The 15977-nt window shown below is 43.6% G+C and overlaps 4 protein-coding genes across 4 annotated transcripts; 1 reads left to right on the top strand and 3 right to left on the bottom strand.

The window, feature by feature from the left end:
- Positions 1 to 7272: 7272 nt before the first annotated feature.
- M438DRAFT_407920 (uncharacterized protein) lies at positions 7273 to 9025 on the bottom strand. The gene is made up of 2 exons (XM_029909922.1): positions 8815 to 9025; positions 7273 to 8737 (listed from the first exon to the last, which is right to left on the bottom strand). The coding sequence occupies exon 2, from the start codon at positions 8583 to 8585 to the stop codon at positions 7608 to 7610; it is 978 nt and encodes a 325-aa protein (XP_029757679.1). The 5' UTR covers positions 8586 to 8737; positions 8815 to 9025; the 3' UTR covers positions 7273 to 7607.
- A 1052-nt stretch (positions 9026 to 10077) lies between these two features.
- Positions 10078 to 11020, bottom strand: M438DRAFT_74772 (uncharacterized protein). The gene has a single exon (XM_029910290.1). The coding sequence runs from the start codon at positions 10929 to 10931 to the stop codon at positions 10512 to 10514; it is 420 nt and encodes a 139-aa protein (XP_029757680.1). The 5' UTR covers positions 10932 to 11020; the 3' UTR covers positions 10078 to 10511.
- M438DRAFT_279493 (Na(+)/Li(+)-exporting P-type ATPase) lies at positions 10973 to 14300 on the top strand (the record flags this gene model as incomplete). Its single annotated transcript, XM_029901086.1, has 3 exons — positions 10973 to 11227; positions 11283 to 11523; positions 11575 to 14300. The coding sequence occupies 3 exons, from the start codon at positions 10973 to 10975 to the stop codon at positions 14298 to 14300; spliced, it is 3222 nt and encodes a 1073-aa protein (XP_029757681.1).
- A 439-nt stretch (positions 14301 to 14739) lies between these two features.
- On the bottom strand, positions 14740 to 15603 carry M438DRAFT_357849 (uncharacterized protein; the record flags this gene model as incomplete). Its single annotated transcript, XM_029907204.1, has 1 exon — positions 14740 to 15603. One exon carries the CDS (start codon positions 15601 to 15603, stop codon positions 14740 to 14742), a length of 864 nt encoding a protein of 287 aa, XP_029757682.1.
- Between the last annotated feature and the right edge of the window lie 374 nt (positions 15604 to 15977).

Genomic DNA, 15977 nt, shown 5'->3' on the forward strand with positions numbered 1-15977 from the left:
ACGATGAAGCCTAAGCCTCTAAGCGAGGCTTAGCATATATAAGTATATCTTTACTTTCAAAGACACTAATACTCGGGGCATCGATTAGTCTTTACTATTAGTAACCATATTACTAGCGGGACTTTATACGTTGCTACATACCTTTATACTCTTATAGTTATAAACCCTTTTACGTAAGATTGTCCCTACCCCGCTAAACGAGTATATCTTACGCTACTTTTAAGACAGCCTTTAAGTAGAAGTATAGAACGCTTTAGACACATAACTTATTATGCCTAATAATACTAAACCTCGGCAATATATATTACGAGCTATTGCTTACGACGACGTTCTCTTTTATAACTATCGTAATAAGGAATAGTTAAACGCTATACTATTAGAATAACTTAATACTATAAGTAAGAAGGAGAAGGGTAAAGAAAAGTCACTTACTACGGTTATAACAAAGTCGGCTACTATAAGAACGATTACCTATTAAAAAAATAGAGGGTAAGGTTATAATAGAGGCAATTTCCTTACTACCTATAGCCTCTAAAACTAGAGAACACCTTATTACAATGTTAGATATAACTATAACAAAAGGATTGCTAGTAGATAAGAATACTAAGTACTTCGCCGCCCTAGATAGCGGTCTTCTTACGCTACATAGTACTATTAGACCTACGAATAATGTTCGAAAAGTCTAGTTTACCCTAGATACTATAGCATTATTAGTCTACATTTTAGCTTTAAAAGCTAGGTCTTTCTAGAAATCCTCTATTATCTAGATACCTCCTAAGACTATCGTCTTACTAAACAGAAACACCCTCGTTTCTACTAAAGGGATTTAACTTCCCTACTTAATAGGAAACTAGTATAATACGCTAGAAGCTCGCCTTATTAACTTCGAAGGATACGATGTTATCCTTAGCTTATCTTAGTTTATAAGACATAACCTAAGCATTAATTAGTAGATTAGCTCTATTACTCTTCTAAATAAGGATTCTTTAGAACCTTAGATTCTTAAGTCTTACTCTAAGATATTCAATCTTAAGGAGATAGGAGAATAGGACGTACTTATAGCCTTTATAGAACTTATAACACCTCTATTTGCAACAAAGGCTAAAGTAAGACGCCGCTTATAGGAGACGGCGCTTTTGTATCTAATTGCGCTTAAGATGATAGACTTGTTACTACCTAAGGAAGAGCAACAACTAATAGACCCTCTCTTTAACTAAGCCTTAAAAGGGTTTCCTTCTATATTTAGAGAGGAACTACCTAAAGGCCTTCCGAAAAATCGAGGAGTCATCTATACTATTAAGACTAGAGATGCAAAGCCTATAAACACATAGGCTTACTAGCTTAATCTGTAACAGTTATAAGAACAGTAGAAACAAATCGATATGCTATTATAATACGGTCTTATCCGAGAATCATTATTACTATAGGGAAGTCCTATCTTATTTGTCCCTAAACTAGGTAATAAGTAGAGAATGTGCGTCGATTTTCGCGCCCTTAACCTAGTTATAAAGAAGAATAGATACCCCCTACTACGCGTATAAGACTGCCTAGATACATTTATAAAAGTAGTCTAGTTTATAAAGCTTAACCTCGTCTCTAGTTTCTAGCAGTTGCTAATAGATCCTGAATCCGTTACAAAAATAGCCTTTAACACTATCTATAGTAAATATAAGTTCCTTATTATGCCTTTTAGCTTATATAACGCCCTTACAACATTTTAAACTCTTATAAATAGAGTGTTACGTCCATTCCTCTAGAAGACTTATATTATCTATCTAGATAACATCCTAATCTTCTCGAAGTTAAAAGAGGAACACGTATAACATCTATAACAAGTATTTATAGTGTTATAATAAAAGAAACTCTTTACTTCTAGAAAGAAGTGTATTATTGGCGTATAAAGGGTCGAGTTCTATAGTTATCTTATTACGCTAGATTACACTCGGCCGTTATAAGATAAGCTTAATATTATTAGGACATAGCCTACGCCCTTAAATGCGTACCAAGTTCGATAATTTCTTAGCCTTATAAGTTACTACCGTCGGTACATTTAAGGCTTTATAAAGCTTATAGCACCTCTTTTAGACCTTCTTAAAGAAGAGGATATAGACTTACGTGCGAAGAAACGTCGACCTATTTTTTAGAACGCTTAATGCACTATCTCCTTTAAAACTTTAAAAGAGGCGCTTATAATAGGGCCTATACTAGTTGTACCTAATAAGGACAAGCCTTACACGGTTAAAATAGACGCTTCCGAGTAGGCAATTAGATTAGTTCTATACTAGGAAGGCTAGGATAATAAGTTGCATCCTATTGCATTCGGCGGACGTAAGTTACAAAACGTAGAACTAAACTATCTAGTCTACGAGAAGGAAGGTCTTACAATTAAAGAGGCTTTACGCTAGTAGGAACATTACATTTAGAATAGCTTTACTACCGTTATCTTAACTAATTACGAGAGTTTAAAGTACCTCTAGACTATAAAGACTCCTAGTAAGAGAGTTATAAGATAGTTTAAGGAGTTCTCTAAATTTAATATCGAAATTTAATACTGAAAGGGATCTAAAGCTATTGTTCTAGTTAAAAATAGTGCAGTCCTAGCACACTTAGAGGAGTTGCAACTCTGTTGCAATACGGTAAGGTTCTATTGCAGATAGGTCTATAATAGGCTATAACACGTAAGGGGATAACAAGGTTAGCTTAGTATCCTAACGCCTTAGTAGAGCAGGATGTTCTTAATAGATTGCGCCCATAGATACTCTTCTTCTCTTAAATCAATTAATCACATAGCTATATACTATTAGCTCGCTTTCGTTAGTAAAGGTCGCATCTCCACCTTTAGTTGATTCTATAGGCTCTAGGATTACTTCCTACCGCTAGCTAGAGTATTATATGCACCCGTTGTACGTCTTATTTTAACTGTTCCTAACGCCTTGTCTAGGCGGCCTAACTTTATAGGTACTATCCCCGCTAATGTAGCTAAACGCATTAACGCTATGCGGTTTAAGAGTAAAGAAGATAAAGCCTTCGTTAAAGGAATAATTACCTTTAAGTAGACGAAAGTCTTACCGAACGATCTATACCTATAATAACTATTATAATAGAAGTCTAACGACTTCCTTATCTCTAACGAAGATGGTACACCTGTTCTAAAGTATCGAGTTGCTAATAATAAAGGTCTAGCACCCTATCTTAAGCCCGCCTTGCGCGTAGACTTCCTAGAACACATGCATAACTACTATAGGCATTTTGGGGCCCCTAGTTTACTCGGTTATGTTAAATCGAGAGCATAGTAGCCATCTATGCAAAGAGACATCTAGTATTTTAGTAAACACTGTCCTATATATTAGATTACCTAGAAAAAGAGTAGTAAGGAGAATGAGACGGCTTTCTACTAAGTTAATGTAGAGTTGTAACTATTCGAAAGATAGGCTTTAGACGTTATTAGACTATTACCTCCTTCTCTATCTAGTAAGTAGTATGTTATAACTGCTATCGATTACGTAATAAACTAGCCTATTATAAGAGCTATTTAGTCTATGGACGACGAGATAATAGCTAAGTTTATGTATAAAGAGATCTATTACGTATACGGCGCTCCTAGAGAAATCCTCTTAGATAACGGTGCTAACTTTGTATTAAGAGTTATGCAACACCTTTATAATAAGCTCCGATCTCTTTATAGGCTTTCTACGCCTTACTATCCTCGCGTAAATAGTAAGAATAAGAACCTAAATAGTATTCTAGGCGGTCTTTTAACTAAGATATATGTTAGAAACGAGATGTCCTTATAGGAATCCTTCCTTCCTAAAGTCATTTTCTATTGCTAAAGCCGTATATACTCTAGTACCGGTTTTAGCCTATTCTACCTTATCTACGGTTAACACCCTCGTATAGTAGAAGACGAGAATAGAGCAAGACCGTTAGACATCTCTATTATAGACCTAGAGAAGCGTTAAGCTATTATAAAACATGCTAGATACCTTATAAATGAGAAGCTCTTATAAAAGGCAATCTAGGCAAAACTTGTAAACTCCTAGAAACTAGAGGAACATAAGGGCCCTACCTTTAAGGAGAATGAGTAGGTACTATTATAGAACCTAAAACCTACAAAACTCGTTCCGAAGTGGACTAGGCCTTATCAAATTTTAAAGGTACACTAGTTAGGCACATATACACTTAAAACCCCCGAGGGTAGAGTGTTACGCCATCTAATACATAGAAACCGGCTTATAAAAGCCTATTACAATAGCGCTTAATCTTTTTAGAATAAGCCTAACCTAGCTATCGAGAGATTAGAGGTAAAACCTACTAGTCCTAAAGTGCTAGACGCACTTAATAGCGAAGAACATAATGTCCCTAATATTAAAACGTAGTTAACTCTGTTAGAATCTAATTAGAGATTACTACAAAACTTTGCACTAGGCTAGAATTATCGTGTAGGAGCACGAAGATTTTTAGTAGAGGAGAGAGAAAAGAACGACATAGATAGTTAAATCTCTTATTACGTTAAACTTAGCCGCCGCCGCAAGGACAACAGATCATTAAAAAAGAAGTCTATTAGCTTAGAGGATGCCCGAAAGGCTTTAGTAGTACGTAAAGCTCTTATAATAGTAGAGTAATAGCAAGAATAGTACGAGATAGAAGTGCTAGATAACAAGATTAACTAAGGAAAGGCTCTTATAAAAGAACTTATTAACTATTAAAACACGCATCTAGTTATAAGCACCTCTTTACTTGTAATAACGGAAACAGTTATAATAGAGCTATTATCTCCGTAAGAGATCTCTAAATAACCTATAACTAGTACAATAGACTTAGACAAAGACACTTAACTAATAGGATATTCCTTACGAAAGAATAGAACTCTAACAAAAAGGTTTAGATAATAGTTTAAGGAAAAGAGTGATATTGCTAGCTACTTTTAGCTACAATATAAGTCTATAAGAAGGTAGTAGCCTTCTAAAAAACATATAAAAAGAGCTAATAACATTCTGTTACTCTAAGTAATTATAGAAAAGTCCTCCCTATCTATTTCTAGCTTATAATAATAGGCCTAAATTCCTATTCTCTAGTTATACTCCTCTAGGATGTTATAGAGGATCTCGAAGTTAGTGCTTACTAAACTAGTAACTCTTCTACTATAAACGGTTAAGAATGTATAGGCATTCTCTCTACGGTTAGATCTAGTGTACTAAGCATTATAGAGGTCCTCTAGAACAATATATCTGCCTTAGACAAGAGTAGGATCTACTAGATGTTTAGCCATTATAGGAGCTTAAGAAACAAGACCTTAAGGAGTAGGATTACGCTCTAGGAACCTAGGACGATTAGGTGTCTAGGGAGTAGGAGAAGGAGAGACTTAAGGAGTCTTAGGAATAGTTCTTCTACTTCTTGCACTTAAAGGTGCATAAATAGAGTTAGCTAGAGTATAAGAAGAACTTCTAGATGAACCTATTGCAAGTCTTGCAACATCCCTATATTATGTAACAGATCTAGGAGTTAAAGTTCTAGAACTACGAGGGTAGAACTAAGGAAGAGGAGACTTAGTATGTCTAGAATCGCTTAGAGGAGAAGCAACACTTATTATTATAGAGCGAATAGCTAGTCGAGTCCTAGAAGAAGGTCTAGGAGCAACGGCAGATCTTATTAAAGCTAAAGGACTAGAGACAACAACTTAAACTTCCTTTCCTTTTAATAAGGAGGCTTAGGACCTAGTATAAGGACCGGCTAATCTTGTTATAGCCTTTAAACTAGATGCAACAGTCTTAGAACTAGATGCAATAGCCTAGGTAGAGCTTCTATCCTAAATAGGACTAAGGGGAGCTCCGTTATATAGTAAGCAGCTCTTATATCTATTACCGTTAGCATAGTTTATATAGGCCCTACTAAATAGGTCTCTATCTACATCTAAAGTAGTTATATAGTCCTTAAACTTTCCGTTTCCCTTCTTATAGCCGTCGTAAGTAGATCTAGTACAAACTCTTCTATCCTTAGAAGCATAAGCTAGTAGAGTTGTAAGTGCATAAGGTGCATTTAGCTTAGATTTTCTAGAATTCTTAGCTGCAATCTCGATGTTATAAGCTAGGATAAGATAAGATCTATTACGAAGCTCGAAGAAACCCTTAGTCTTAGTTCTAAGGTTAAACTTCTCGCCGTTATAAGCGTAAATAGATCTAGCTTTAAAAAACTTTATAGCAGTCTTACGGTCAAGATTATAGATTAAAGCAGCTATAACAAGTTAGCTTTTATAAACTAAGTTGTAATAGTGAAAGGAGACTTACCTATAGCTTTTAGTTTAGCAATAGTGTAATTAGCCTCTATGTAGTAACTAGATAGACTAGATTTACTAGTAGATTTGTAAGGAGGGTTTCTACTACTATCCCTACCCCTCTTTCTAGTTCTAGTAAGAGAGCTAGGAGCCGGAAGGACAGAAGTCATATTAAGGAAGGTATAATACGTCGTGTTATATAAGAAAAGAAGTAAGAAAGATTGTTAGAGTTAATGTTATAGAAGCTATATAGGTTTAGAAGGCTAGAAGGTTTTTATAATGTTAAGGTTAAAGGGAGAGAGCATAAGAGGTAGAGAAGATATAGGATCTTAGACTATAGTCTTATAATAGTGTAAAAGTGTAAAAGGTGTTGTTATAGCTTATAAAGCAGTTACAACAGGTTATTATAACATATGAGGTGTTGTTATAACTGACTTTTTATACTAAGCTTTTACACATAGTTACTACATAGCATGTAAAGCTAAACTTTAGTTATAGTATATACATGTAATTTTACATTTATTTGAATAGTTAGAGCAGGTGCTTTAACTCTAGGTAGGGGAGGATGTTATTACGTTACCGGAGCAAGGTTAGGGTCACCAATTCTCTTAGCATTAGGTATATAGCCGTAGCAGCCGCCAGTAGTTAAAAATCAACTTCGTTTGGCTTTTACAATCAAAGTGCTTTTTGCTGGGTGTATGACCCTGGCAAGAGCAAGCACCGCCATCTACTCGACGAGATAGCGATAGACTGCTCATGAATCACTTGTGAACGAAGATATAGGGGTACATAAATTGCACTAGAACTGAACTCTCAGCCTGGCAAGGGTCCTTCCAAAAAAAAAGCGGTCAAAATGCACAATGTTTTCCGTTCCGACGTGGTTGTCCAAAGAGAGAGCACAGGGAGAGCAATCCCCCTTAGAGAATTAAGCACTCTCTTTGGACGAAGGAGCTGATCTCAAAAACACTGTGCATTTCTACAGGCTGGACGAGTCTGGAAGTGATGGAAGAAGGAGTGTTTCATATAGTTTCTTTTCGAGGAAAGTTAAATCAATCTTGCAATTGAATATCAAATCTCTGCAAAATCAAAACGCGAAGCTATGTAAAGACATTAAGAAGTGCGCGAGCACTAGAGTGTAAGAAGCAGAAAAAGGTTCAATCCAATTCAGAGAACGCCATAACCGTCTATGCCAAAAATCCGCTGTCGCTTTTTGTCCCAATCTTGAAACATTAAAGGAGTGTCGTGAAATGTAAGGTCGTATCTGTACATATTATGCATGTTTCAATGTACATTTGCTTGTTCAAGCCGAGTCGAAGGAGCTAGAAGCGTGGATCGCTTAGTGTCCAGAAGGCTTAGCGTAGCCAGAGGGCTTGACCCAACCGGTAGGCTTAGCGGTACCGCTGACAGAGCCAGTGTGAGACCAGCTGAGAGTAGAGCCGGGCTGGATAGGAGTGTTGGTGGCAGAAGACGCGGTCTCGGTCTTGTGGTCACCATAGACAGTAACGTAGGAGACGACGGTCTCGTAGACGGTCTCGGGTGCAGCGCAGGTACCAGAAGCCTCGCCAGTGGAAGTGCTGGCGGGAAGAGTGGTAGCGGAGACCTGGACAGAGGTGGGTGTAGGGTAGAGAGTTTCACAGCTGGTTGTCACGGTCTTGTAGCTTGTGGTCAGGTAGGTGACGGTGAGCCAGGTGCTGAAGAAGGTGGTCTCGCTGTTGGACATGACAGGAGTCGAGCAGGGGACGAAAGAGGTGATGGTTGAGGTCACTTCAGTGGGGATGGTATAGGTCTTGACAGTCGAGCTTCCGGGGAACCAGGCCTCGCTCTTCGAGGTCGAGGAAGTAACGACGGCTGGGGGAGGGTTGGTGGGAGAGGCGGCGTGGCAGCCTCCGGGACATGAAGTCACTGTGATAGTGCTTGTGGTGCTCGTAGTGATGACAGTCGAGCTGTTTCCGTGCCATGCAGTAGATGTCACTGGGCAAATTGTGGTGGTGGTGTAGACCTCCTCAGTTTTGGTCACGGCAGATCCAGTTCCGATAGGGGCAGACTGAGTAGAGACAGAAGCAGTAGAAGCGGCGACGCCAGAGGTACCAAGCGGGAAGGCAGCAGTGTTCGAGTAGACGAAGGGGTTGTAGCCAAGGCACGCAGCGTATTCGGAAGCGCAAGTAGCATGGTTGGCCAGGTACTTGGTACGGCAAGAGTCGAAAGCGGTCTCGCAATCAGTCTTCGAGGTGCGCTTCTCGAACTGGAACTTGCCAGGGAGTGCCGAAGCGCTTCCCACAAGGGCAATAGCGGCGAAGGTGGTGCTGAAGTGCATCTTGATTATCGATATCTGGTTGGTTGTGCTGTTGAGGTGTTGCTGTAGATAGTCGAATATCCGGCGAAGATCGAGTGATGTGTTCTGCAGAAAGCGAATGACAAAGCGGTATAGCGAATGTGGTTCTGAGCGATGGTGATCGGGAAACGAGCTGTATTTGTTATGAATGAGAAGAGAGATTTTGCATGGACATTCACCGCGATTAATATACTAGTCAGAGGCAAGGGCTACCTACTCAAAAGGCAGCTCGTTGAGATTGAGTTCTACGCCCCATAGTCGAATATAGCATCAGCAGCTGGAACCTGATGCGGTGAGGTAGCATCACTGACCTCACCAATCCTTTTGCGAGGTATGGTATAGCTGCGAGCTGTCAAATTAGAGTCATCTTACGCCACGCTCGCCACGATACGAAGTCGAATGCGCTAGAACCACTGCTTGAGGGCAAAGCTTGGTCAGGACCAGAGCTATCGAGGAAAGAACTTGGTAGAGATTTGACCGAATCTATTTTTGTGTACTCGAGTACAAAATTCTGGCTTGGCATGCAGCCACTTCAAGCTCGTCAAAAACAAAGTCGCATCCGGAGCGCGCTGACTGGCTCGTATTCTCAACAAAGCGAGGTGTGCTTTGCACTTTTTGCTGCTTTCTGTCAGATGCCACCTTAATTGCTTTTCTTTGGAGGATAAGAATGCTGCATAGCCTGTCGGGGACACCGTATAACTACATCTCTACTTCCGCAGATGTAAGATCTTGGCAACCTCCGCCACGAGTTCGATCATGACGGTTTGAGCAAGAGGTGACATCGACCGGATCTGTGGGAACTTTTGCGGATCAGCTTACAATATGTGTTTAGGCCCGTGTCTGACGACCAGAACAATAATCGCGGATGGGTGGATGCCTCGTGCCCACAAAGTGGGATGCTGTCGAGGGCTGCCACTAGACTGATCCTTCGCTCAATACGATCGCGAGCTGCAAGCACAAGCGCGACGGACAAGCGAGTAGACAAGCCATTAAGGTGTTTATCTCATGATGCGAATAACGCCCAGACGCCAGAGTCTTGACTCTTGTGACTTGAAGTCGAGGTGGTGACCAGGGAGGAGACTCAGGTCAACACAATCCGCTTTTTCTCGCTAAGACCGACCAGCCACCCTGTCTGATCTTATCAGCTTTGTCATGTATTGGCATTGCACTGCCTTCTTGGTCCCATGTCGCAGGTCTATGAGAAACGCGAGCATTCTGACGGCTACCCTGTGTAATCCAGTGTCTTGGGTGTTCACCACCTCATGCACATCTCCAAGGTTTCTGCACTGCCCTGCGGCATATACCAAAAATCCCTCAGGGCCTTGAATATTTGAGGAGGAGGTGCTCCACGATCAAATGCCTTTCTCCTCCTTTGCGATCGTCTTGCTTCTACGGTGGAAGATGGGTTGGCTTCCGGATCGACTGCCCATCTCGTTCTTTCAGAGATTCTCAAGCATTTCACGTGTTTGAGGGAAGCTTGTCAATTTTGCAGGTCTTGCAACCTCTCAAGCACCATTCGACCTCAAGACTGAAGGCAAAGCCTTCTCTTCTCTTCTCTTCGCATCGCTTGCTTGTCTTTGTATTCGCCCTCACGCTGCATGCCGAGTGTTATGCTCGGTTATCGGCCATCTCTAGTTCTGGGCTTGGTCTTGTCATCGCTCCTATCGCCTTCCTCCACGGTCGTTGAATCAGCTCACAATCATTACGTATCACGTATCTCTCCACAAGGTTGGCACGTGTACGGTGACCCCGGGTTGCCCTCCATGGCAGTGATGGCAAAAGCAAACCTCCGCGGGTTCATACCGTTCTTGGCAGTCTCAGGGTCTTGGGCTGTCTTGGCCCGACATCCGACGACGTCCATTGATCGCCACCAACTTCACCACAATCCACACATTTGTCGACACATTTCTAGTCAGGCAACAAGGCATAGTAGAACAAGTCACCGCATCTGTCTAGCTGTAGCATGAGTCTAGATATCTGCACTCTATTCGGCAGCAGTTGACGAACAGGTAGGTCAATGACAGACGCCAAGGGAGTTTCTTGAGTTTCTTGGTGCCATGCAACATGGTTCCAGCCAGCCAACACCTTATTGGATACTGACTCAAACCCTCGACAATAGTTACAACTTCCAAGCCTATCCTGAGGAAGATAACTCGAGCAGGATGACGGAGATGCCTCTAACGTGGGTACCATTGTGCGTGTCGTCGCTTGGCAGCATAAACATCCCAGAGGAATGATAAGGGTGCCAAGGGTGGAAGTCCGCGCTCCGCTGGAAACCATATACGAGCAGGCCACATATAAGGCATGCAAGGGCCCCCCTCTCGTCATCGTACTTGACCATCTACCATTCCTAACGCCCAATCTTCAATATGGGCAAGAACGAAGACACGACACTTGACCAGCATGTGTCAGGCCAAGCCAACGGCAATGGCCTCTCAAAGCCTGCTCACGCACTCACTTTCTCTCAAGTTACAGAAGACATCAAGGCCAATGCTGAGAACGGTCTCTCATCGGCAGAAGCAAAGGAACGACACAGCACATATGGCACCAACGAACTCGGTGATGCTGGTGGTGTTGAACCTGGAAAGATTCTCATTCGTCAAATTGCAAACGCAATGACACTGGTATGTGGTACTGATAAGAACATGTGGCTGACCGTTTGGCTAACGAGATGAAAAGGTACTCATTATGGCAATGGTTGTCAGTTTCGCTATCAAATCATGGATCGAGGGCGGTGTAGTTGCAGCAGTCATTGGATTGAACATCGTCATCGGATTTATGCAAGAGTTCAAGGCTGAAAAGACCATGGACTCGCTCAAGTCTCTCAGTTCGCCTACCGCCAACGCTGTTCGTGACGGCAAGACTGTCAACATTCCTACAGTCGAAATCGTACCCGGTGACATGGTTGAGATCAAGACAGGTGAGTCCAGGAGGACAGCCATCAAATTCACAACAGCTAACAATACCCTAGGTGACACCGTACCTGCTGACGTCAGACTCATCGAAGCAGTCAACTTCGAGACCGATGAAGCTCTCCTGACCGGTGAGTCCCTGCCCGTCAGAAAAGACGCAGACGCCGTATTCGACGAAGATACTGGACCTGGAGACCGTCTTAATGTCGCCTATTCCTCTTCAGTCGTCACCAAGGGTCGTGCTCGTGGTATTGTCTATGCCACAGGCATGTTCACCGAAATCGGATCGATCGCAGCCGCACTCCGCAAGAAGGATTCCAAGGTCAGACCTGTCAAGCGCAAGCCTGATGGTTCTGCCAGACCCCACAGATATGCTCAAGCATGGACCTTGACCTTTTCCGATGCTGTCGGTCGTTTCCTCGGCATCAACGTTGGCACACCTCTGCAGAAGCAACTTTCGAGACTTGCAGTCCTGCTCTTCTTTGTTGCTGTTATTTGTGCCGTCATCGTTGAAGCCGCCAACAGCTTCAGCAGCCAGCAGGAAGTCATCATCTACGCTGTTGCTACCGGTCTCAGTATGATCCCGGCATCCCTCGTCGTCATTCTCACCATCTGTATGGCTGCCGGTACACGAAGAATGGTCGAGCGCCATGTCATCGTTAGAAATCTGCGCTCTTTGGAGGCTCTAGGCGGTGTCACCGACATTTGCTCTGACAAGACTGGTACTCTGACACAAGGCAAGATGATGGCTAAGAAGGCTTGGATTCCCGCTAAAGGCACATACTCGATTGGAGAGACCGACGAGACTTCCAACCCTACCGTCGGAGATCTCCAATTCAGTCCTGAAGAACCAAGAAATATAAAAACTGGCGAGGAGAAGCATGACGTTGTCGCTTACGATGAAGAGCTTAAGGACAATGAACACTTGGCACATTTCCTGAGAGTCGCCGCCCTGGACAACTTGGCCATCGTCCAGAAGGACGAGGATGACAAGTGGACAGCTCGTGGTGACCCCACCGAGATTGCCATCCAGGTATTCGCCGCTCGTTTTGGCTGGAACAGATCAACCTTCATCTCTGGAAAGAGCCCTATGTGGAAGGAGATTGCCGAGTTCCCCTTCGATTCCGATGTCAAGAAAATGTCTGTCATCTTCGAGGAAGCTGCCACTGGCAAGAAGCAAGTATTCACAAAGGGTGCTGTCGAGCGCGTCATTGGCTCCTGCATCAGCCTTTACCAAGATGATTCCGACAAGCCCGTCGAGATGACTGAGGCAATCCAAGAGGAGATCCTTCAGAACATGGAGGCCATCGCTTCTCTCGGCTTGAGATGTTTGGCACTAGCCAGCAAGGACTTTGAAGGTGAAATCAACAAGGACGAAGAGGTCGACCGCAACTCTATTGAGAATGGCCTGACTTTCCGCGGTCTTGTTGGCCTCTACGACCCTCCTCGTCCCGAATCTGCCTCCTCTGTTCGCCAAGCCCATGAGGCTGGTATCATTGTCCACATGTTGACTGGTGACCACAAGGGCACTGCTCAAGCTATCGCTGCTGACGTCGGTATCCTTCCATCTCACATGAAGGATCTGTCCAAAGAGGTCTTGGATGCTATTGTCATGGAGGCCAGTGGCTTCGACAAGCTCAGCGACGACGAGATCGATGCACTCCCTGTTCTCCCATTGGTTATCGCTCGTTGCGCACCCAACACCAAGGTTCGCATGATCGAGGCTCTTCATAGACGCAAGGCTTTCGCTGCCATGACTGGTGATGGTGTCAACGACTCACCTTCCCTCAAGCGTGCTGATGTTGGTATCGCAATGGGACAGTCGGGTTCCGATGTCGCCAAGGACGCCTCTGACATTGTTCTCACCGACGACAACTTCGCCAGTATTCTCAACGCTGTCGAGGAAGGCCGCCGCATGTTCGACAACATTCAAAAGTTCATCCTTCATCTTCTCTCTCAGAACATCGCTCAAGCATGTATCTTGCTAATTGGTCTCGTCTTCAAGGATCTCGACGACCTGTCTGTCTTCCCTATCTCGCCTGTTGAGATTATGTGGATCATCATGATTACCAGTTCCTTCCCTGACATGGGTCTCAGTTTCGAAGAAGCCGTGCCTGATGTCATGCGCCGCCCCCCTCAAAGTCTCAAGCGCGGTGTTTTCACCATCGAGGTTCTTGTCGACATGCTTGTCTATGGTCTTTGGGTCGCAGCACTCTGTCTATGCTCTTTCTGCCTGGTCCTTTACGGCTTCGAAGATGGCAACATTGGTCGCATCCCTGCCACTGGTTGCAACAACTCTTGGTCACCCGAGTGTGATGTTGTTTTCCGTGCCCGCTCGACTTGCTTTGCTACCCTGACCTGGTTCTCACTCTTCCTCGCCTGGGAGATGATCGACCCCCGCCGCAGTTTCTTCCGCATGAAGCCCGAGTCCGACCGCTATCTCACCCAGTGGATGTTCGACGTCTGGCGCAACAAGTTCTTGTTCACCGCCGTCGTCCTCGGCTTCGTCCTCATCTTCCCTGTACTTTACATCCCAGTCATCAACCATGATGTTTTCCGCCACACTGGCATCTCATGGGAATGGGGCATTGTTTTCATCGCCACCCTCATCTTCTTCATCGGTGTCGAGTCTTGGAAGTGGGCCAAGCGCATCTACTTCCGCCATCAGGCAGCAAAGGCCGGCCCCGAGGCTCAAGACATCGAGACCGCCATCTTTGGCAAATACATGCGCGACCTCACACCTGTTGGTAGTTGGTCTCAGTCTACCATGAAGGAAGAGGTTTGAATTGCATGATGTACCTATTTACGGAGTTTGATGACCCTTATGCGTTTTTCTTCTGGGATGGGACGGATCTTTTGTTCATTCTGTCTCACGACTTTATCCCTCTTTGTTTACTTAATACTCCATTTAGCGATTTTTCTTCCTCTTCTTTGTTCACAAAAGATGTATGCTTTCTTCTTCTCTCAAATAGACGTAAATATTCACAATATGACAATCCAAATACCAATCAATCAACTTGCCTCCTGCCTCTGCTCTTGCAAATGTGAATGTCTGAATGTCACTCCAAGCCCCCCGTCATCATTTCCGGACCACTCGGTTGCCCAGACTTTCCATCTTCCCTCGTCGTTTTATGTGTAGCTTTCCACACAGTAAGCTTTCCGCGCATGTTCGACATTTTGAATTTGAGTTCGAGGGTTTCGCAAACCATACCATACACATCTCATCATCTATTGCCAGGAGTATATAACCCCATGACCTCATCAAGCACAACATTAAGCTCACGGAATACTTTCAATTGAAGAGGCGAGTCAGCCAGAATGACGTGAGAAGAACGACGTCTTGCCCATAGGGTTTGAAGAGCTGAAGGGACGGGAAGGTAAGTTTGGCTGTGAGAATGAGATGGTGGAGTATGTTTGGGTCGAGTGGAAGTAGGCGTGGGTTCTTGTGGTGAGATGGTGGGATGGAGGGGAGGTATGTTGTAAGTGTGTGGTCGTAGTGGGGCGACTGGTTGGTCGAATAGGTTGGTGGTGGTTGTGGGTTTATTGTGATGTTGATGTTTTTGCCTGGTCGCTTGAGTTCTAGGGATTGTATTTGATACTGGTTGGAGTACATTCTCAGGAAGGTGCGACCTTGGTCGAGGGGGTTCTTTCAACTTCCCATCGATAACTTGATGCGAGGGAATTTTGCTGACACCCTGCACGAGGTCAGGACCAATCTTGACAACATGGGTAGTAAGTGGCTGAGTTTCAAGCCATGACTGCTGAGATGGAGGATGACATGACAACGGCATCTCATGCGGTCTTCTCGTAGACCGGCTAGCAGAATTTATATCGCGAGGTAGGGACTGCTGTACAGATGGGAGCTTTGCGATACGTCTTCCGCTCTCGAACTGGTTTGTAGGTGTCTGCGCAATAGGCTCTGAGATAATTGGTCGACCATTGCTAGTCTTTGGTATTCTATTTTCAGTCAGTGGTTGAGGACGTCTCGATGTGTCAATGTCATTCGTGCTCGGATGCTCCGCATGTTGAGAAAATCTGCTGCATCGACTTCCTATAAGCTGTGCAAGGGTATTCAAGGAGCTATGCATGTTGGGTATTGAAAATAATTGATGTCGTTCAAATTAGCAGTCATCGTGAGACGAGCTTTCTACTTATACTCGTCGATGTTGATCATGGCAGAAACTTTCCAGCATTCTTGTTGACCAGGCTGAGCAAGACATTGTTAATGAACAAAGAAGCTAGAAGACATTCTGCACTATGGCTGGAACATGGCAAACGTTTCACACTAGTCGTGCATGGAATGGGAGACATTGGTAAGATGGAACATTGTCTGACAACGTCAGACATATGTGATAATGTGAGTCCCTTGATATCTATCGAGCGCCGTGAAGCCTTCTAAAGATAGAGAAATCCAAGAACTTCTCAACTACATTGTGCAGCGGTGCTTGATTCGTAAGAAACA

This window comes from Aureobasidium pullulans, assembly GCF_000721785.1.
Source record: "Aureobasidium pullulans EXF-150 unplaced genomic scaffold scaffold_18, whole genome shotgun sequence".
NCBI lineage: Eukaryota > Fungi > Ascomycota > Dothideomycetes > Dothideales > Saccotheciaceae > Aureobasidium > Aureobasidium pullulans.

Bases quoted from the DNA above. Each gene is read 5' to 3' on its own strand.
- M438DRAFT_407920 (XM_029909922.1), bottom strand. From the start codon at position 8,585: ATGCACTTCAGCACCACCTTCGCCGCTATTGCCCTTGTGGGAAGCGCT.
- M438DRAFT_74772 (XM_029910290.1), bottom strand. From the start codon at position 10,931: ATGACGAGAGGGGGGCCCTTGCATGCCTTATATGTGGCCTGCTCGTAT.